The sequence below is a fragment of the Talpa occidentalis genome, unplaced genomic scaffold, assembly GCF_014898055.3.
Source record: "Talpa occidentalis isolate TD23 unplaced genomic scaffold, MPIMG_talOcc4v2.1 talOcc4.7, whole genome shotgun sequence".
NCBI classification, from domain to species: Eukaryota; Metazoa; Chordata; class Mammalia; order Eulipotyphla; family Talpidae; genus Talpa; species Talpa occidentalis.
Window position 1 is genome coordinate 33,537,261 of NW_023605083.1, and position 22,558 is coordinate 33,559,818.

General features: G+C 42.6%; 1 protein-coding gene across 1 annotated transcript in view; it reads right to left on the reverse strand.

The window, feature by feature from the left end:
* Positions 1-2,941: 2,941 nt before the first annotated feature.
* MOB3B (MOB kinase activator 3B) overlaps positions 2,942-22,558 on the reverse strand; it is a 181,012-nt gene continuing 161,395 nt past the window's right edge. Inside the window, exon 4 of the mRNA XM_037493676.2 lies at positions 2,942-8,601. Within this exon, the coding sequence (XP_037349573.1) occupies positions 8,572-8,601 (30 nt within the window). The 3' untranslated portion in view covers positions 2,942-8,571. The remainder of the gene's footprint in view (positions 8,602-22,558) is intronic.

Sequence of the window (22,558 nt, forward strand, 5' to 3'; positions counted from 1 at the left end):
TGCCACCAGACAGTGTGGCTGTAACCAGCTTACAGCTCTTAGCAAATTTCTAGATTTAAGATTTTTTTCTTATAGGTCAAACCCATAAGCTCATGGGGTTTATGGAATTCAAAGTCCAGAGATTGCCTTGCCAGTACTTAATATCAGCACTTAATGTGTTATCTGCATAACCTCAGAACTCTCATGATAAGGCTGGAAGTGTGCTCAAAATTGTTCCTGCAAGTATAAAATGGGGCTTGCTTTTTGAACAAAATTTCTTTAACTTCTGTGGTTCAGTTGTTGCTGAATCGAATGATTTACTATTAAAACGCACCCCCCCCAACACACACGCACACACTGGCTTGTCCCATTACAAAGGCTGCCTCCTTTTATATTCTGTAGTTGAAACGTTTCATGGACAATATCTATGAAACCCTGGAATTCGGAAGGTAAAGTCTTTCATTTCATCACAGCATATGTATTTCACCCAACCTCAAAACATGGCACTAAATTATGTCTTGACATCTTAAAGATCTCCCAATGAACCAAGAACCGAAGAACACTTATGGTCTGCATAGCTCTTAGTAACCTCAAAGGAAGCTGTACAATTCAGGTGGTGGGAATGGGAGCTGCTTTTAAAACATAATGTAGGGTCTCCCTGGTGGCGCAGCGGTTGAGTGCTGGGCTGCAAAGCTGCCTGCAGCCTCTGCAGCGCCCATTAGATCCCTGGCCGCAGGAGAGGGTCCCACATGGTGCGACAGACCTCTCCTGCGGCACCTGCTGCTCCCCTCAGCAGTGTATTTTGTCAGTTGGCCTGTTCTGTTCCCCACTCTGGCTCTGGTGAATTCTCTCACCCTCCCGCTCTTCTGACTGTACCCAGTGCTTGTATAAATAAATAAATAAATAAATCTTAAAAAAACAAAAACAAAAACATAATGTAGTTCCTACTCATTTCTAAATTTAGTTTCTGGAATATATACATTAACAGTTGTCACAGCTGCATGTTACATTAGCACCTCAGCTGCACATTTCCAGTTACTCATGTGCCCACATATTTTATATTATGGCTGATAAATGACTGCTAGTTATTTCTCTAGGAAGAAAGGAAAAATTAGCAAAAGTTAACTATGGTAGTTTTTCCCACTTTTTAAAGCTAAGATCTTTGGCTTTGGATGTTTTTATTAATGCTTAAAGGTCTGCTTATTTTCCTAAAAGGATAAAATGCATGCCCCTAACATTTCACAAGGAGAAAGACCTGGAAATGTCTTAGCACCCTTTCAATTGACGATAAGCCCACACTTGGTCACACCTGGGTGTTTTCTCCTGGGCTTCCAGATTGCCTGCCTGTGCCCAGCCCACTCAGAGCTCCACCTTGGCCTCTGGCCTTACACTCAGACCACTCAGCATGCACAGAACTACCAATCTCACCTTCCTGATGTCTCTGTTAGATCTGTTGACCCATCTGCTCTCTGACTCAGGGCTCATTTTCTATTCAAGAATGCACATCTTGGGCCACCCTGGTGGTGCAGGAGTCTCATCTCTATCAGGCTATCTCCAACTGCTGCTGCATGAGTTCCATCCCTGGCGAGGGAGTTGACCCACATGGTGCTGCAGACCTCTCCTGTCTCAACTACTGCTCCCCTCAGCAGCGTATTTCAGTAGATTCATTTGTTCTGCTCCCCACTCTGTCTCTGGTGAATCCTCTCACCACCCCCTCCCCCCGTCCTACACCCCAGTTATTACATGCACAAATAAAATAAATTTTAAAAAAGGAATGCACATCTTGTGAATACAAATACTTTTTCCATCTCAGATGGCCTGATCATAAGCTCTAACACAACCACGTTAGCAAATGACCCTGAAGGAGGAATTGCTACACTGCATGGAGCCACGTGCACAGAGAGAGAAATGCTCTGAGAGGCAGTCAGTGTCCAGTGGGTGAAGGTGATTCTCACAGTTGAGAGTGTGAATGCCAGGGCATACTGTGTAGTATTAAACCCTGACACTATTATTTTCTTTCTTATGACTTTGAGCAATTTATTTAGGTAACCAACGTCACAGGGTTATGGGGCATTAAAAAAATGAGGTTATTCATGTAAAAATAGCCTGTAATAGTCTATAGTATACACTCCTGCATGTATGCTTTTGGTGTATCATCAAATTAATATTATCATAATTAGATATTGCTTTCAATGAATCTCTCTGTGATAGCAAACCTTAGTTAGGCAACTACCTGCCATGTGAATTCATTCCTTCATCAAAGGTTAAATGAACAGCTACTATGCATCACTCTTCTGTAGGTGCTTGAGATGCATCAATAAATAAAATAGTCTAGGTTTATTATATCACATGTCAGATTATCCTACTTCATATTGAATCCTACTATAAGAAAAAATCTGCAGGGCCTCCCCTGGTGTGCAGCAGTTGAGCGCTGGGTTGTGAAGCTGCTGCAGCCTCTGCAGCGCCAGATCGATCCCCGGCCGCCGGCGAGGGTCCCACATGGCACGACAGACTCCTGCCGTGCCTGCTGCTCCCCTCAGCAGTGTATTTTGTCACTCTGCCTGTTCTGTTCCCCACTCTGGCTCTGGTGAATCTTCTCACTCTCTCATGCTTCTTTTTTTTTTTTTTTTTTCACTCTCCCATGTTTCTGACTGTACCCAGTGCTTGTATAAATTAATAAATAAATCTCAAAAAAAAAAAATCTTAAAAAAAAAGGAAAAAATCTGCAAAACATGAATCTGCTGGAAAGCTGTTATACACATGATACCCCCTGGGGAATTCTGTAATAGGATTAAAGGACTACTAAAATCAAATAGATGTATGTATGTTCTCAAAAAAATTCTGAATTAGTTTTTGTAGAATTAAGTCTCCTTTTTCATGTACCTATTTTAGAACCACTGCAGGATAAAGCACATGTTTGTTAAAAAAAATCAGGACACGAAAACAGACAGAATAGATGGTGATTATGTCTTTTATTTGTATCATTTGAATTCCTAAGCTCACATAGAACTGATTTCATAAATATCCTTTTCTAATTGTGTTAATCTGCTCATAGTCAAACCCTTTATTCAATCACAAATGGAACTAAAGATATGTAAATATTTTTTCTGATGCAATTAGAAAAGATATTGAAACAGTTGCAAATTAGAACACTCTAAAAGTAGTAAACAGCTTGTCAAATTAGAAATGGACTCTTTACTCTGGAAGTTATAGCAATCCTTATTTGCTCATTGAAAACTTCTTACCCAGCATGAATAACTGCCTAGAGGGACACAGCCTGTGAAAAAAAAAGTTTTGTGTTGATATGTTTTAGAATAGGAAAAAAAAAACAACATTATTTCTAAAACACACTTTGTTTGGCTAATTCTAGGAGAGAATCATCTATTTAATCAAGGAGCATCTATTTAATCAAGGAGCAAAATAATCAAAGCACAAAGGATAACAGAATTACCCAAGTGACAGATCAACTTCCATTAGTGACTCTGCCTTTCTACAGATTTTGTGAAAATATGGCCACAATTTTCCTACCATATTACTTTTTCTCGCAGCGTGATACCCCTGAGGTGTGGAAGTGATAAACAAGGTTAGAAATCATAGGAAGTGATTTGCTTCCATCAATGATCAGAATGTTGGCCTGGCATAAATCACTACAAAAAGATGACAGGAACTCTATCCTAGTCCCTCAATGATTTGCCAATTAAAGAGGTGATTAAAATAAAACAAGATAATCTTATGAGGAATGTTAAAGGTAGGAGGAAAAGAAACTTAGGAAGATAAATCAAAATGACTGAATATAATCTAGGTGAGGATATAGTATGGGCAAAGACAAACTAAAAATGCATAAAATATAAAAAGCAAGTCAGAACTTAGTCAAGCGGGGCCTCCCTGGTGGCCTAGGGGTTAAGTCTCAGTACTATTACTACTGAGGCCTGAGTTTGATCCCCAGCCAGAGAGCTAACCCACACATGGTGCAGCAGACCTCTCCTTTCTCATCTGCAGCTCCCCTTAGCAGTGTATTTCAGTACATCTGCCTATTCTGTTCTCCATTCTGTCTCTGGTGAATCCTCTCACCCCAATACTTCTGGCCAAACCCCAGTTCTTCTATGCAAAAAAAAATAAATAAAAGAAAAAAGAACTTATCAAAGACTCCAAGTACAGCCTGGAGAAAGCATGTGATAATTTCTGTTCATGTTCATTTATGTCACATCCAGAATGCACATAGACAGGGGTGGGGATGGCTTTGGGGAGGTTTCACATGAGCCTTCAGAAGCATGAGCTATAGGGTGACAAGACTCCAAAGAGAATTCTGCCAATGGGAGAGCTCTAAAGGAAAAAAAGACTGAAAGACAGTTTTCAAATGATTTAATGTATATGCAAATATTTAATGTATATGCAAATAAATCTCTCATTTTGCTTATGTTTTTACTTATCCTGTATGGTCTTTGTGATTTTTTTTTTAGTATTTATTTATTTATGCATACAAGAGCTGGAGTACAGGCCAGAGGTGTGGGGGGGTAAGAGGATTCACCAGAAACAGAGCGGGGAACAGAGCAGGCAGATTGACCAAGGTACACTGCTGAGGGGAGCAGCAGGCAAGACAGGAGAGGTCTGCCGCGCCATGTGGGTAGCTCCCTGGCTGGCTGGGGATCTAACTCACGCTGTAGAGGGTCCGGATAGCTTCACAGGCTGTGTCTTAACCCCTTGCGCCACCAGGGAGACCCATCTTTGTGATTTTCTTAATGTGGGATACTAGAAAAGGCATGCTGAAACTCAAAGATAATAGTTTGGCTCAAGTTAAATAGAAGGATTTCAGATGTTGTAAAGTGTTCAGTGAATTCTACTAAAGGATCCTGTAGAATTTCTATGCTTGAAGATCCTTGAGAGAAACATAGGTCTTTCACCTAGAATATTACTCATAAGGCTTGGGAGGATAGAAGAAATGGATTAAGCAGTCTCTCAGAGTTGCTTCTATTCATCAGAATGAGAAACACTCCAGGAAGAGAATATTAACAACCTAAGATGCAGAAACTGACTCTTGATAATCTTTCTGATTGGGGTAATTATCCCCCAAAGGAGCTTTTCAGATATTTTACTACTAACCATCCCCCAGCTCAATAAAATTTTAAACAAATTCATATACGGTTATGTTCTGTGGTCCTTTGAAGGGCCAGAGACACAATGTACTACTCACCAACCAACTTTTAACCCTTGGGCAATGTGCTTCACCATGGATACACTCTCTAAAGTAAGCCGTGGTGTGCATGGGAGTCGCCTGAGGATGGCGGCTCAATAATTCAGCTCAGGCCACAGGGATCATACGGATCCCCACTAGATATACTACTTGTATATGCTTCTTGGTTTCCCTTCCTTCTGTTATATGTCAACATGTGAATCCTGTACCACTGTTTCATCTTCTCACCACAATGGCTGCAATCTTTTGGAAATCCTGGACCTCTCTGAGAATATTAAGAAAGGAATGTTCCCCACAGTGCACACAGCCTCACACTATAAACTGTAAGTATCTTGGATATCAGAGCTTCATAAGGATTGTGAACACTTAAAGAATGGATTAGGTGGACAAGACTTGAACCCTCGATTAGGTATAATATCATAAAAAAGAGGACCTAATTTATGTGCTTCCTGGCATGGTATAGGAGGAAAGAAACAACATGACTTATATAGTATTCTTGCTAGAAAAAGTTTCAACCTAAATCTAATAATGAGGAAAGAATTCCAGGTTGGGGTACATTCAACACACTAACCAGCATGAGCTCTCTGATAATGTTAGTACTATAAAATACACACACACACACACACACACACACACACACACGAGAAAAGAGAGAGAGAGAGAGAGAGAGAGAGAGAGAGAGAGAGAGAGAGAGAGAGAGAGAGAGAACTCTAAGCCATTAACTACAGAGAAAGACAACTCAATACAATGTGTGATTCTTGACCGAATCCTGGATTAATAAAGAAATATAAACATTTTGGGGAACATTGACAAAATATTTTAAAGTTTTACAATGTCTGAAAGATACTTTGAAATGGTTCGGCCATAAGAATGTGTATTTATAAGAGAGAAAAATACGGAAAATGTTAACAAGTTGTTAATAAAAGTATGTTAACATTGATGTGCCTAAGTGAAGGGGATGTGGGTATTCATTGTAATCTTTTGTTTTTGTGATTGCTCCTTTAAATTTTCTCAAAATAAAGAAAAATAGTAAAAACAATGAAGGAGGTAAACCAGCCAGGTTAGGAGAAAGAAGCAGGTATTACTCTGAGAATCAGAGATGCCTGCGGGGGTGCCAGGAGCTCAGATTCCCCATTGGCAAAGAGACATACTTTCTATGTATTGGGATCAAATAGATCAAAATCGCCTGTGATGATTTTCTTCAGAATTTGCCAAACAAAGTTCTGTGGGAATAGGAACATTCTGTAATTTAAAAAGAGTGGCTTGCCAGACCCTGTCCTAGCAGAGTTGATTAGTGCAATTAGCAAAATAACCAAGAAGAATGTGTTCCAAGAAGTCTACAAAATATTTGGATTTTTGAATTGTGTGGAAATTTCTTTTTTTTTCCCTCCTCCCTCCTACTCCCCAGTGGAAATTTCTTATGCACAATCAGCTAATAGAAAATAACCATAAAAAGAATTAATAACAAATGCCTTCAGAGTCTAGCATCCTACTTGACTAGGCAGTACTGAAATGCAGGAGCATAGTCAACTCTTTAGTGCAAAAACATTTCCACCGTGCAGAGCTGCGGAGCTCCTCTAGGACAATGGGCCCCAAGCGTAACTTCTCTGTCCCACATTCAACATTCCCACATGGACTTACTGCACGGTGCACACGTCTGGAACAGGGATTCTTATTTCTCTGTTCTTTGGGTCCTTAGAACAGTTAGATATTCCCTCAGCCAAAAGGGATAATGAGAAAAATCTCTGCCTAGTTCATCCTCTCGAAGATGCTTGGAAAAAAGAAGGAACAAAAATAGTTTGTGTGTTGTTGACCAGAGCACAACAATAAGGAGAGGTAGCAGCATTCGGATTCCATGAGACTACGTTTATCAGACAGGAAGCAAGGGCCAACCACTGGGTTAGGTGACTGCTGGAATCACAGGGCCCAGAGGTCAGCCTTTCTCAGATTGGAAGAAGAAAGATTTCATGCTTCTAGGCTCTTTGGCAGCCACAAATGGCCTTAACACATTACGTATAATAAGACAAAATCAGAGTCACGAGTTATTCTTTAATTGCTATTCCATTAAAATGCACTAATACATTCTTAGCTACTTCCCTCCACCAATTTTATCAAATTTGAGCGATTGCTGGAAGTATCCTCACCCCCTAGCCATGGGTTCTCAGGACCACCCGTTTTGTGGACGAATCAGAGAAGGCAACATTTCATCAACTAAAGCTCACTTAGGTTTCAAAAGGCAGCACAGAATGCATTTTTCTGTCTACTGGTATAGAAACATCGGGAAGGATGGAAGGAGGAAGTTAGCTCTGGCTCTACGGATACCTTGGCAACTGCAGCACAATCACAGAGGCAGAAATTAGTTTTGTGCCATAATCTAATATGGCAGAAGAAGAGAGAGTATGGAGAAAGGGGAAGACATCATCGACAGGATTCGGAAGCTGGAGGGCCAGCTGGGAAAGCGACAAGTCAGTGGGCTGGGTGTCTGAGCTCCAGACACCAAGCAGCCAACTGTACTGTTGCTTTTCCAAGGAAAGTTGAGTGTTTTGCAGACAGCTACACTCCTTTCTGTTTATCAAAGAACAAACACTGCACTAATCTGGCTCAGGGTTTCTGCTGATCATTCTTGGTCATCTGTCTTCTGGAAAATAGGACAACAATATCTTGGATGGAAGAGACAGGAATGAGGGTGGTTATAAAAAAAAAAACCCCAACACATTCTGTGCAGGGTGAACTGGTAACCCTCAACCGGCAACCAGTCTCTTCCCTGGAGTTAAAGTATATAGACCCTGTTTGGGGTGTCGACAAGCCACCCCATGGAGTGGTCCCTGATAAAACCGCCTTTTAGGGAAATAGTGTTAATGCTGCAGGTAGCGGACTCAGGTGTCTCAGGCTCCACAGCCCTTCACCGGGTTAGACCTTAGAGCTGGGCAGGAGCTTTCAGGCACCTGAAAGGAAGCTTGTTATAGAAGAACATGGTGCGCACCCAGAGTTCCAAAATTCACTCGGTGCTTGGAGAACAGATTGGGAAAAGCGGGCCAGCTGACAAGCCAGGTAAGCATCTCAGTCTCGAAACCAAATTCCAGTAAAGCTTGGGCGGCGGGTCTCAGGCAGAACTGCACCCCCACACTAAGTGCCGAGGCTGCCCCTGAGCCGGGAGGGGGTTCAGGGGCGTTCTTCTTTCACGCCGGAGTCAGCCAGGCCACAAGTCGCGGCTAGCAGCACTCAGAGGGGAAGAGCACATGAAGTGAGTGGGGAAGGTCTCTCAAGAGTCACTGCTTGTATCCACCTGCTTCTGGAAGGAGGGGCGCCATTTCACAAGGAAGGTTCCCTCCTGCTGAGCTCAGCTGGGGATTCCAGGAGGAATCGGCCTTCCTCTTTCTTCCAAAGAGTAAGATGGGATGTTAGTGACACATCCTGCTGGTCATCTCTTTCTGGAAAGCAAGAGGGAGAAGAATAGTTAGGAGAAGCTATAAGCTAAGGGACAACACCTTGATAGATCCTGAAAGTACCCTGGGGGATCTTGGCAGCCTTTAACCAAGGGGGTACAAGCATGGCCTAAGGGTAAAATTTAGTAAGCCCACGGACTCCATTTGGTCTGCAAGATTTTTTTTTAAATATTTTATTATTTATTTTTGCATAGAAGAACTGGGGTGTAGGCCAGAAATGCGGGGGTGTGTGTGAGAGAGAGAGGATTCACTAGAGACAGAGTGGGGAGCAGAACAGGCAGATTATTTACTGAAATACACTGCTGAGGGGAGCAGCAGGAGAGACAGGAGAGGTCTGTTATGCCATATGGGGGTTAGCTCCCTGGCAGGGATCAAACTCAGGCCTTCAGGGTGGGTGATGGCACTAAGAGTTAAGGCCTAGGCCACCAGGGAGGACCCTGCATTTTTTTTAATAGTTTTTTTTTTTTTTTAATAGAGGCATGTTTTATTTATTTATTTATTTATTTATTTATTTATTTATTTATTAGTTTGCTTTTTGTTTATACAAACACTGGGTACAGTCAGAAGCACGGGAGGGTGAGAGAATTCACCAGAGACAGAGCAGGGAGCAGAGCAGGCAGAAGGACGGAAGTACACTGCTGAGGGGAGCAGCGGGCGGCAGGAGAGGTCTGCGCGCCATGTGGGACCCTCCTCCGGTGGCCGGGGAGCAGCCAGAGATGGAACCAGTGCTGCAGAGGCCGCGGGCAGCTTCACAACCCAGCGCTCAACTGCTGCGCCACCTGGGAGGCCCCTTGCATTTTGTTTTTGTTAACCAAAGCAATGTTTAAAAAACTTGGATAACGTGCCCAGAAAGTCCAAGTTGCTTGCCTTTTCTTTTTATATTTGCAAGAAATGGAGCCACTGGCAGCTGGAGTTAAAAAAAATGGCAGGCTTGTTAAAATGGATACTATGCCCTCCAGTTTGCCCCAGTCCCCATCACTCCTTATCTTTCACTAATTAAATTTTTTATATTTATTAAAATTCTTTTATTGAAGTGACACTGCATTATAACATCATACGTGTTTAAGGTATGCATCATTGTAAATCAATGTCTGTATGGATTACATGAAGAACAGTTTCTTTCTAAGTTTTAATCAAAGATGAGAAAATGAAGGATAGCATAAGTGGGGATAAATCAAGAAATGGGCGTGGGAGGACTTTTAAAAAATGGTTATTTGATATTTTCCTACTAATGTATACTCTAAAGAAAACACTGATCGTGTTATTTGCATTGAAATCATAAGCAGAGCACAGACGGTTCATGATATTTTAGCAATGTAATTTTTGCTGGGTCAGTATCTCCTGGCATCTTTCAGAACACCTCAGTAAAAGAAGGTGCAAGTGAAAATGAAAGCTGGGTGCCTACAGAATTCAAATCCACCCTTCTTAGCAGAAACAAATTTGAGATCGGAATGTAGTTCCTCATGACAACCTTATCAGTGTTTGGGGTCTGCTTATTTCTGGGTACCATGTTCCAGGAATGTGTTGCAACTAAATTTGTCATCATTTTTGCCTCAGGTAAAGCAAGGATTGGCCATCCTACCTATTACAATCTCTGCTTATCCCACTGGAGCAGGCATGATAAACCTTGCAATCAATAACACAGAAATATTGATAGAGAGATAAAATGCTAAATTTTTTTTCAATAGGAGCTTTTTATAGTTTTTCAAACATATTGGCCTAAACCCAGGGGAGGACATTTCTTAATGGAAATGAATAATGTCCCACTGTGTCTGACAGGCAGCCACCTGGCCTTTTGTGCACCTACATTAGCTGTCTTGCTTTTGCCCAGCTGTGCCATCCTTTCTCATCTTCTAGGCTGCACAGGCTGAGGCCCTTGCCTGTGGTCGGCTCCTAGCACACTCCACCCTCTACTTGGCTAATTGCCATTCATTATCCCAACTCAAGCAAGATAACTTTCACACACCCTCTACCTGTGCGCACCTGGAGTCTGGTAGGCAATGAGCTGGTTTGCACATCTGGCTGTGTGCATGGCCTATGGGCATGTCTGTCGGTCCTGCTAGATGGTGAGCTACTGAGTGTCAGGAAAAAAATAATACTTGCTCAGTCACTATGTCTGCTTTCATCTCGGATTCCCCCACCTCTGGCACTGTGCCTGGTCAGGAAAGCAGCTCCTCTTTCATCTCTAAGAATGTCTGGGATAGCAAGCTGGTAACGAACCCTCGCCATGCAGCATCTGGGAGGATAAATTTAATGTCGTTTGAATTAGATGAATGAACTGCTTGATTCCAGCTGCTACATCTCTCACACACTGACCCTGGGTCTCCCTGGCCTACAGGATGCGTGTGAGTAAAAGAAGTGTGAGAAGGGAGTGCCCAGGTGCACAGAGAATCTTTTAGGAAACCAAACTGTGTTGGTTGAAGACAGAACGGAACATACATGGCAGAGTCTAGGGACCTTTGCCCTCTAGAGTAATATTAAATATAGGCCACTATACATAGACATGTTGAAGAAATAAATGACCACTTACAGTCATGTGTCACTTATCAATGGGATACATTCTGACAGAGCAATACAAATCATTAGGAGTCTCTCCATATCTAATACAAGTCCCTCTTGAATTTTTGTTTCTCTTGTTCCTTTCAATGAAGCAGATATCTGTCATTTAAGAGTATCTGTCATGTGGAACTCATGAGTTTATTGGACTTATGAGACAGGGAATAACTTATCAAAGTCACATGGAAAGTGACAGGGGTAGAATTTACACACAGGTCTGTTTGAGTGCAGAGACCTGCATTTTCCACTGCTCCATGCAAATGGGGTTTAAAGCCTCTGAGAGATTTTCATGACTTTACTTGCAGATAACACTGACATCTATATTAGTTAATTTTACATAGTAACTGTGCATGGTTGCAGTCATTCCTTTTTAAAAATAAAATTAAATTGATCTACCATTGGATCACCATACTGTATAAATTTCAGGAGTACAGCTTCATTCCTCAGCATGTATGTTAGCCTTACCATACCCACCACCCAAATTCTACCACCATTCTCATGATCAGATTGACCCCATCTGCTCTTTCATCCCACCTTCTCCCCCACCCCCCTTCAAGTTACCGCCATACTTTCCAGCGTCTGAGTTATTTTTGTTGTGATTTGTTAGTTCATTTGCTTTGGATACTTGTGTATTCCACAAATAAGCACTAGAAACCATCCAGCAATTTTCTTTCACTTTCTGACTTGTTTCTACTTAGAATAATTACCTCAAGTTCAATCCTATTGCTAAAAGCAAGGTTTCATCCTTTCTTTAAACAGCTGAGAAGTATTAGATTGAGTATACACCATTACTTCTTTATCCAGTCATTCATTGATGGGTATTTTATATATTATATATTAATTGACATAACTATAGATGGTTGTAGTCATTCAGGAATTTTCAAAATGCCAAGAGACATTATCCTCTTTACCCAGACTTATGCCAATTTTAATTACAAGTGATATGGATAAATACTAAAACAATCATGTCACTAAAAGACTATGGACACTTACAATATGAAAGCGTTAAAACAAACACCTGTTTCTGGAGAACAGTTTGAGAGAAGACACGGGTCTTTTCCAAAGCCATGGAGTTAGTCTATGAAAAACCAGGACTAGTGTTTTCCTCACCATATTCTGCAGCCTCAAAATGCAGAGAAAAACTGCTGACTGGGCTGCTTTTAGTATTCACATAGGGACAGAATGGTTGAACTAGATCAGAAACTTGAGAAAATTTATGATCCTTGAAAAGTCTGCAGACCGTTAAACTGTATTCTATCACTCCACCACTAGGTGGCGCCAACGAGCTGTCAAAACCAACTGTTCTAAGAAAAAAAGCACAAATCAAAAAAACAGGCCACTACTGGATTCTATGGCTTTCCGCCTTATCAGAGTGCTCCCGCCGTCCTGTAGCAGAGCCAAACACATTCCTTGTTTCAAAGAGAGTGGCCCAAACAACCTGTACCCATGTAGTTCTTTAAGGATTAATTGGCCTTTGCTGCAGCCATCTGAATGCAATATGAGTTCAGGCAGGTCACCGAAGAACTCCACATGTGCTTGTGCAGAGGTGATGAGAATATGCTGAGAAAAGTTCGTAAAGACTATTATTTGCCTTGTATATGAAGCTTTTTTGGAACATTTGGATTTTAGAAATCCATTTTTTAAGAATAAGGCTGGGGTTTGCTTGTGTTCTCTTACTATCATTTGCTCCAATGTACGGGGTAATTGGTTCTCTCAAGTCCCTGGCTCCCCACAGTCAACAGAACAAATTCTGTAGCTCACAGCCTGGCAAACAAAACTGCTCCCCTCTTGTTGAATCCCCACCCACTCACCACACTTGCCAGGTAAACCTGACTCCTTCCTGGTCTCCAGCAGGCCGTGGCCTAGCAAGATTTCTAATAGCTTCTCATAAACTGTTTCTTCTCTCTGGGAAGAGCTTTCTGCTCTTCTATGCCTGGCAAATTTTGACAATCTTCAAAATCCAATGTTTAGTTTTCAGCTCTTGGGCTCACCCATCTCTTTGCTCACATTCACGTCACATCACTTTTTGTGTGTGTGATTGTGTAGAAGAACGGGGGTGTAAGGGTGAGAGGATTCACCAGAGACAGAGTGGGGAGCAGAACAGGCAAACTGAGTGAAAACACTGCTGAGGAGATAACTGTTCACCTGTTTCTGTGGATAAGACCTGAATTATTTGTTAACTAGACTAAATCCAATGAAGCACAATCATCAAGTTTATGGACCCAAGAAAACTGAGAGATGAAGGGACATGTGCATTGAATATCTACTGTAGAGAGGCAAGTTCTGTTGGCGTACTTCTGTCTCAAGACTTTGTGAAGCAGGCTTTGCTTTTTTAAATTTGCAGATGAAGAACATTGATCTAACTTGCCAAATTCACATGGCCAGCAAGTGAAAGAATAAGGATTTGAACCCAGATTTTGTTGTCTCAAAAACAAAAACAAGAAGCACACTGTTTCCATTACTTTGCTGGGGAAGGAATAAAAGAGTTAGGCTTTTAGCTTTTCTATTATTTTAACATATATTAGGAATAGAAATGCTAGGACAGAATTTTAAAACCTGTTTTTTAAAATTTACCAAACCTTCCACTAATTTAAGAAACCAGAAGGAGAAAAAAAAGAAGAAATATTGGAAATAAAGAATGATTGAAGAAGAGCGCAACACAGAGAAGGAAGGTGGTGCAGAAGGCTTAGCAGAGGGGTGCGGAGCAGGACCCTTTGTGCTGAAAACGTGGTGAAAAAGACCTTTATGTAACTGGCCCCTCTCTCCCGAAACCACGAGGAAAAATCCAATGGCTGGATATAATGGAGTTTGAAGCATACAAGATAATGGAAGATTTGGCCCTAAGAGGGAAGTCAATTGTCTCTCTGTAACATGTGCTCAGGTGTGCGCACACGTGCACACACATGAGCATGCTTGACCTAATGACAACGACATAGAAAGCTGGTGACTTCTCTACCCAACCTCCTCCAACAACCAAGCTGCACCGTATTTTAAAGGCAGATCTTAAGGTGATTTTTGCTGAAAGGACATGTAAGAAATACAGCAGGTCCACAAGGAGGTGCCCTTTGAATTAGTGCTTCCAGGTACACCCACCAGCAGCATGGCCTCAGGCCCCCAATTTGTGGCCCCCAATTTGAACTGCACCAAGCACTGACCCTCCACTGCCCTCTCAGATGAAGATGGATTGGCAAAGTGGGTTTGAACTGCCACGTGACATACAGGGACATCTTGGGCTGGGCAGGGGTGGGGTGGTGGGTGGGTATCCAGGTATGGGAGACTTTCCTTGCAGGCAGCAGTATTAGGCCCTCTGGGTGGTAGCCAGGTGAGAAAGATGACTTTCTGTAGTGCCTTTCATCACACAAATTCCATTTCTGACAGACTTATAAACCTCCAAGAGGTATCCATATTACCAATTTGTTTCTTCTGTTACTGGCTATTTTTTCCCCTCCTTTCTTAGAAGTGTGTGGACTGAAAATGTTAACCAGCTTGGAAATTACATTTCTTTCATGAGTCCCCCCCCACCCTATTTCCTCCTCCATTCTAAATAGCTTTTCTGGTTATATGTGTTTCAAGATTTCACACCAACCACCCCCTAAACCACTAGCCCTTCAAAGACACTCAGCTCCTGCCAACACCCACTTGCCCCAGGCAAAGTCTCTACATTGGAGGCTGGGCAGATATTTGCTCTTTCCTTATCTGCTGGCAAAGGACAGTCCCTTTGGAAGTAGCAATTTTCCTGGAGGAGCAAGAAAGGAGAGAACCAAAAGAAAGGCAAGTTGGTGTGCGTAGAGGACGCCAGAATTTCAGCTAAATCGTGTGGGTCAAGTTGAAATAGCTTCTGACTGTAGACAGGGACAAGGGCTCAATGAGGTTTCTTCTAGCATCATGATGGTATGAGAAGCCTGGACATAGGTTTCAAAAGAACTCCAGGAATGGACATGTGTCGTTTTAGGGGCCATAGAATCAGAAGAGGAACTCAAGTTGTGCTAAGGCCTTTGGTAATAAGTATTAAAATTAGTTGTTGCCTCCAAATCATCCAGTTTGAAGTACTCAGAATTCCCGACGATGCCACACTGCTTTGTGAGTCCAGCGTTGAAAATCTAGAAGCTCCCTCTCTAACTTCTACTGGAAAAGGTGCTGCTAAATGTCCGCATTGGTGTAGCCCTGCTTTCTATTTACCACCGCATCCCACAAAATAAGGTCCCAGCAACTTCACAAACCTGCCTCAGCAGCTCTCCTGACGTGCACACACCTTGTCTCTGTATCTTTGTGCACTTGTTCTTTTACATGCAGATCCCCACTCCCATGCCCTGCCCAGAACACTCCTGTCCAGCCTTTCATGTCCTGCTTACTTGTTTGTGAGGGTTACCAGCGCCTAGATGGGAGACAATTTAGAGGAAGTGAGCAGGGCTGGGGAGCTGAGGAAAGAGAGAGAATCCCTTTAGGAGCCAGAGCTGGTTGCTGAAAATGTGGCCTTGGCAGCTAGCTCTCCCTCAGGCAGGGGTGCAGTTCTGCTTTGAAGTGGGGTGTGTAGGGCTATAGGGAAATCCCCAGAACAAGAAAGCAGAGAAAAAAGGAAAAGAAAAATAAACAAGCAAGTACAAACACCCCATCTGCTCCCCAGGCCATTCACTGGGGAAAGGCTGAAACTGTTGAAAGTGGAAACAGCAGCACAGGGCAGCTCCCGCCTGGCCTCAGGCCACAGGAGGCTCTGCATCTCAGGACCACAGCTGTCCTGAGGGAGTCTGCTCTCCCCTCATCCCAGTGTGTTTCTCCTCTGGCTTTCTAGAATCCAAATAGTTGTGTGTATCAGAGGCAGTAACATTGGCCTTTTTTCAAAAGAATTGGCAATTCCAAGGGAAGGGCCTCCTGCCCCAGTGCCTTCCTTAGGGAGGTAATTCCAGGCATGGGGCCTGCAGGGCACAATTTTCTATGGAGTCCTGGCATCTGCCCACAGTGAAGGGCCAAAGGAGGTTGACTCTTTCTTCATCAGGGTCACTCAGCACTTCCCCAGCAGTAGTCTCCTTGGTGAACTGCACCATTTCTAGCTGCTTCCTGTGATGCTGAGGGGGTCCACAAAGATCTGCCCTGGAGAATCTGTGTCTCACCCTCCCTCTGGGCTCAGAGTATTTCCTTCTGGCCTTCAGGGCCTTGGAAGCCCAGCAGACTCAGCTCTTCCCAGGGGTTCTGAGGGAGGGACTTCTAGGCAGGAGGCTACATTTCAGAAGGACAAACTGATCAGGGCATACAGAGCAAGGATCCAGCATGGGGCTGGATTTCTTCTCACTATTTTTTTTAATATAATGTGTTTAATGGGCACTATGACAAGGGGTACCAGTGGGAGACTGGATCTTAAATTATTTTTGGTACAAGCCTTTATACATATAAATAGCTTAATGCATAGTGATTAATGAATGAATGAAGTAGTGTCAGGTCACAAAAGATGGAGTGAGCAAGACAGAGCAGTGGTAAAGAACCTTAATTAACAAGTGCACCATGTTCCTAACAGAGCAGTATCACCTCCTAAACTTTTTCCTATGTGCCAAGCACCATGATCAGTGCTTTACATTCATTATTTCATTGAGTCCTAGCAGCAGTCTGCTTCCTTCACAGACAAGGGGACCAAAAGATTAAGTTCCTGGTCAAAGTCACATTGCTAATAATCAGGGTACCCAAGAATGAAACTTGAAAACTAGTCCACCATATGCCAAGGCATCATTCCAAATATATATTCATTCATATCTGCATGTGCTTTTAGTTGAGTCTTTTTTTTTTTAAGAACAATTTCATTCTTTATTTGTTGTATTTATTAGTTATGCATAATGAGTAATGGAAGATTATAAGCATAATTCTGTACATTTTGGAACATGTAAAAATTATGAGTTTAGCAAGGAATGAACCTTTTTGAGAACTATATTCAGTCTTTATATTTAAAAATGCAACAGTGAGGCCTCCCTGGTGGCACAAGGGTTTAGGACACAACCTATGAAGCTGTCCGCAGCCACTGCTGCACGAGTAAGATCCCCAGCCAGGGAGCTACACATGGCACAGCAGACCTCTCCTGACTCGCCAGCTACTCCCCTCAGCAGTGTATCTCAGTCAGTCTGCCTGTTCTGTTCCCCACTCTGTCTCTGGTGAATCCTCTCAACCCCCACGCCTCTAGCCTGTGCCCCAGTTCTTGTGTGCATAAATAAATAAATCTTTAAAAAAATGCAACAGTGATTGTACAGTTAAAATGCTGACAACTTCCACATTTCTTTAATTAACAATTGGACTTTCATTAATTGTACTGCATTTTTTTTTCCTTACTTGGTTGAGTCTTTTTGAGTCAGCTGCCATACAAAGCCAGCACTGGCCACAGGAACAGGGACTTGTCTGGTGCAACCATTCATGAAGGCCCACACCTCGGCTGTTGCCTTTCCTTGCTAGCACCCCAAAGTCTGAATTCTTGTGAGGCTGGCCGGGCAGCCAGACTACAACGTTAATTAAAAAAATTCTCCTAACTCCAAATATACATGGGATCCAACCAGCGCAGAGGAATTAAAAATGTTCTTTCTGCTTTCTTTTAGGAATGTGGGTGGCAAATGAGCCAAGAGAAATAAAAATAGAAACGTGGCAGGCCAGACCTCCCTAAACAGGAAAGAACAATATTTATTTGATTAATTCTGTTCCTAAACAGCAGCCTACATTACTGACACGAGGGCGTTCCCCCAAGAGGAGTGTGCGTGTGTGAATGTGTGTGCATAAATACACACCCCCAAGTACATGTACACATGTGTATGGACAGATAAATACACAGACCTGCCACCCACAGAGAATATTTATCTCTACAGATACAAGAATCAAACTGCTCTTCTTTTTCCCAAACCCTGTAAATGTTGAAAATAAGTCACTTTATATAAACATACGCAGCCTGCTGAGCTACATTGGTTCTTATAAAGAAAACTGCAGTTTTGAAGTTCACCCATTTAATCACAAAAGATGGGTCCCTGATACCTGGTGGGCTGCCTCGCCATGCATCACAAAACAAGATTGTGAATCCAAAGGTTTCTTCATCACTGCTTTTCACAAGATCTCACCAGAGCCCTGAAGGCACTCTCTGCTTTTCAACACCCCGACTTGCTCTGCAGCTGTATGCACCAAGCCCCCCAACCCCATCACTGCCGCACTGTTAGCCCCTGGACACTGCAGCGCATGGATCCTACTTGATTTCTCTTCAAAGTGATGTCCCCTACAACCCCAAAAGGTGGTACAGTTGTGACCCTTCTGGCTGGCTGTCATCTATTCCCCTCCCATCTCTGCCTGCCCAGCCACGCCTCCGCCTCCTCCACAGCTTGGCTGGAGGCCCACTCAGTTATAAGGGTCTGGCTCCCTCCCTCCCACATCCTGCATTTGTCAGCACAGCTGGACTGGCTTCTGGCAGAAGCTTTTTATGTCCCTTTTTTGGGAGAATGAGCAGAGGGTGACCGAACGCGGCTCCCTCCTTTTGGGGGCTGTAAAAGATTGCAAAGGTCAGTGCCCAACTGTTGGGATGCTCAGCTCTTTGAAGACTGGATGTGGGAGAGCAGGGTGAAGAATCTGTTCGCTTCTGTCACTAGGCCTTTCGTGGGGGTGGGGAGAGGAAAGGCACTAGCTGGTGAAGCAGAGTTCTCAGTTACCTTGTAGGCACAGAGTTTTGCTTCTCTGAGAGAAGTTGAATGGGTCTAGCTCATAATGACATTCAAGAAACCCTGGAGAGACAGCTTTGTCTTGGGGTGTGCCCTGAAATTTCAGGGCCTGGGTCCCTAGAGGAAGTATTTACCTCCCCTGGGAAAACAAAGAATCCTATAGAAGTTGTTTCGCCTTGCTAAATTCACCACAGGACAGAGCTTGCCATCACTCAAGACCTCATTGTGTGTCTGATAAAAACATAAGGAGATTTTTCTTCTTTAGTGAGCCTATAATTTAGGACACTTGCAGTTTTTGTTTGTTTGTTTGTTTGTTTGTTTTTGTGCAGTCTCTCTCCTTCAGTAGGAGTGAAGTGTTACATTGTTACATTGATGGAGTAAATAGGGATAAAACATTCTAATTAATTTCATTTTAATACAATAAGAACTATTGCAAGGAGTTTGACTACCATCAATTTAAATGTGTTCTCAAGCTCCCATACAGAAAAATTTAGCCTCCTCAGTTTAAGGGGTGACCATTTTGTGCCCCATGTGTTGTCACTTTCTCTGGTCTTCATGAGGTGGCATTTATACCTCTCCTATAGAGAAACTGAAACTTGGAGAGGTTAATGACTTGGTCAAGGTTATATGGTTAGTACTTGGCAGAGGGAGAATCTGAACCAAGCTCTGTTATTCGGCTCTTGTCAATGAGCCTCTGAATCCTGTTTTTCCTCTACATCAGTGGCCTGGAAGCTACAGTGTACACCAATTCTAGTCTACACTTATTTCAGCCCATAAGCTAAGAATGATTTTTACATTTTCATGAAAAAAAATCAAGAGAGAAATATTTCCTGACTCTCGAACATTCTACAAATTTTAAATTGTTTCCATAAAGAAAGTTGAATTGGAGATCCACCTATTTGCTCATGACTCCTCTGTGGTTCTCTCCCCGTGCAGCAGTAGAGTTGAGTAGTGGTGACAGACCATGTCTAACCCACATGCCAAAACATTTCATGTCTGGGCCTTTTCAGAAAAAGTTTGCTTGCCCTGCTCTGCACCAGGCCAGTCCCATGACGTGTGAGACTATAGTTTTAAAGCCCATGAGTTATAAAAGGGCAGGTGACAAACTGCCTTCCCAGAATCGATCTGGCAATACATAATCTAGTATTTTGCCTGTCTTGGGACAGCAGTGCCGCTTCATTGGTATGAAAGCACGTAAAAAACAAGATGGAATAACTGTCACTAGCTGGATCCTTTAGAACTAGACTTCTAGGGCTTTCAGAGCATGAGAGGAGGCAAGCCCATATCTGAGTCTCAGATTCCTAATGAATGAGCCATGAAACAACGTGAATTTTGCATAAAGGGTATGTGCATTGGGCTAAATCAATTTTTCTTATTAGAAAAATTTGTTCTTTTGATATTTTTTATTGTTCATTTGTTCTTCTGATATTTTATTATGAAGTAGGAATTTTAGGCTTTTTATTGGTGGGGGTCATTATGCGCTACTGCTGTTACTGTGTTTTGCTTTCCATGCAGGAGGAAAAGTATCTAAGGTAGTGAAAGTTGGTAGCAGCACTGTCTCCATTAAAGATAATTAAAACCAGATATTCTTTTCCTTTGCATACCTTCTGCTCTCCTTCCTGGCTTCAGCTGCACATCCTAAAGAATTGGCTCATGTGCAAAAAAAATAAAAACCATATGTATCAAGATGAAAAGAGTTCTGGACATGGATGATGGTGATGGCTGCACTTACAAAATACACATAGACATAAGGTAAATCTTACATGTATCTTACCTCAACTTAGAACAAAACAACAAAACCCAATAGGTATCAACTCTGGAAAAAAAACATTTCAAACACATGAAGGAAGATTTTATATACAACGGAAAAAATGGAAAAAATCCTCAGAGAAAGGATTTTGAAAGATTTGAAGCTCTGGGGCCTCCCTGGTGGCGCAGGCAGTTGAGCACCGCACTGTGAAGCTGTCCACAGCCTCTGCCGCACGGGTTTGATCCCGGCCAGTTGGCAAGAATCCCACATGGCGTGGCAGACCTTTCCTGTTGTGCCCGCTGCTACCCTCAGCAGTGTATTTCGTCAGTCTGCCTGTTTTGTTCCCCACTCTGTCTCTGGTGAATCCTCTCACACTCCCACGCATTTGGCCTGTACCCCAGCTCTTTTATAAAAATAAGTAAATCTTTGAAAAAAAAAGATTTGAAGCTCTGTCACGAAAAAAAATGAGCATTAGTATGTGAGTGTATGTGTGTGGGTGTGTGTGCGCTCATGAACACAAGTGTGTTTGAACTTATCCATGTGCCAGTGTTTTCAAGAACATGTTCATGTCCAGCAACTTAATGAAATCCCTACTGTTATTGCTATCAATACTGGAATCAAAATGTTTACAAGAATTTTTCCATTTAGAATAATCTCTCCCTATTAACATGAAATGCTAAGCCCCCTTGCACCAGCAACAGAAAGAAAAATAAAGAGTAACTATATCTGAAAACTGATTCAAACTCTGACTTCTTATGCCAGTGAGATCAAAGGACAGAAACTTCACACAGAGAGCATCTTTTAAGACTCCTCTGTGGTGTACATACAAAGGGTAAGAGAGTTCCAAAACAAGAAAACCACAATAGAAATTGTCTATTAAAAATGGAATTTAGATAGGAGAAAAGTGTCAATCTTAATGAAAAGCTTTGCTCTTCAATCATTAGGCATAAAACTAAAACCAACATGCACTGGATGAAGCCAAACATCTTATTTGACTGCTGCCCATTTGCCAATGTTTTTCAAAGATTAATAAGAGAAAATCCCTCAATTGTGTGCTGTGGATATTCTGGTACTTTCTGTCAGTCCCCCAGAGTGGAGGTGCCATAGGGCAGGGTTCTGAAGACTGTGCTTTTTGGAGTTTGCATATACACTAACAACAGCTGCGTGCAGCCCAGGCCTCGCAGTGAGAGGGGCTGCTATCTAAATGCCAACTGGAGATGATACTGGTCGAGTCAAGTGAAGCCAGTGACAAAGGAACAGGTGTGCCCTTGGTATCTACAGCAATACAGCCCCTCAGACAGCCAGGGTGAAGGGCACAGAGCAGCAAGGTATGAAGTTGACATCAATTCAATGAAAGACCACTGTTTTGTTTGCTTCATAGAACCCTGTGCACCCCCAACACACACACACACACACACACACACACATACACACACACAAAGACCCTTCATTCTCTATACTTGGGAGTGCCAGGCTTTCAAGTTAAAAGAAAAAACACTAAAATAACACTCCAAGCAGAGACAGTGTGAATGTGCTGCCAGGCTGCAATGGGCCAGATCCTCTCCTGCCCACCACAGGCTCTTTATCAGACGGGAGTGCAAAATAATGGCTGCAAGGTAAAGTGCACTTCTAGGAAGGGCTGTTAGGACTACGAATTTATAAATAAAATAAAATACAAGAACTGCTCTAATCCATTGCTATCATCTAGAGAGTTCACCTAAAATTTCTTTTGATTTGGAAACCCAGGGTGTCCACTCCCCCACTGCGTCCATTAGCTGGAGCTGCAGGGTATCTGCTCCCATGCTTCCTACAGCTCATCAGGTGCCTGTGAACTCCTATCTGTACCTGTCCACACCATGCAGGCTTTAGGTTTGGGTCTACTGATCTACAGGCATTAAGCTTCTCAAGGCAGGGAGCCTGTCTTTTTAGTGGCCCTGGCATTTAGCCCCAGGTCTTTACATGGTGCTAG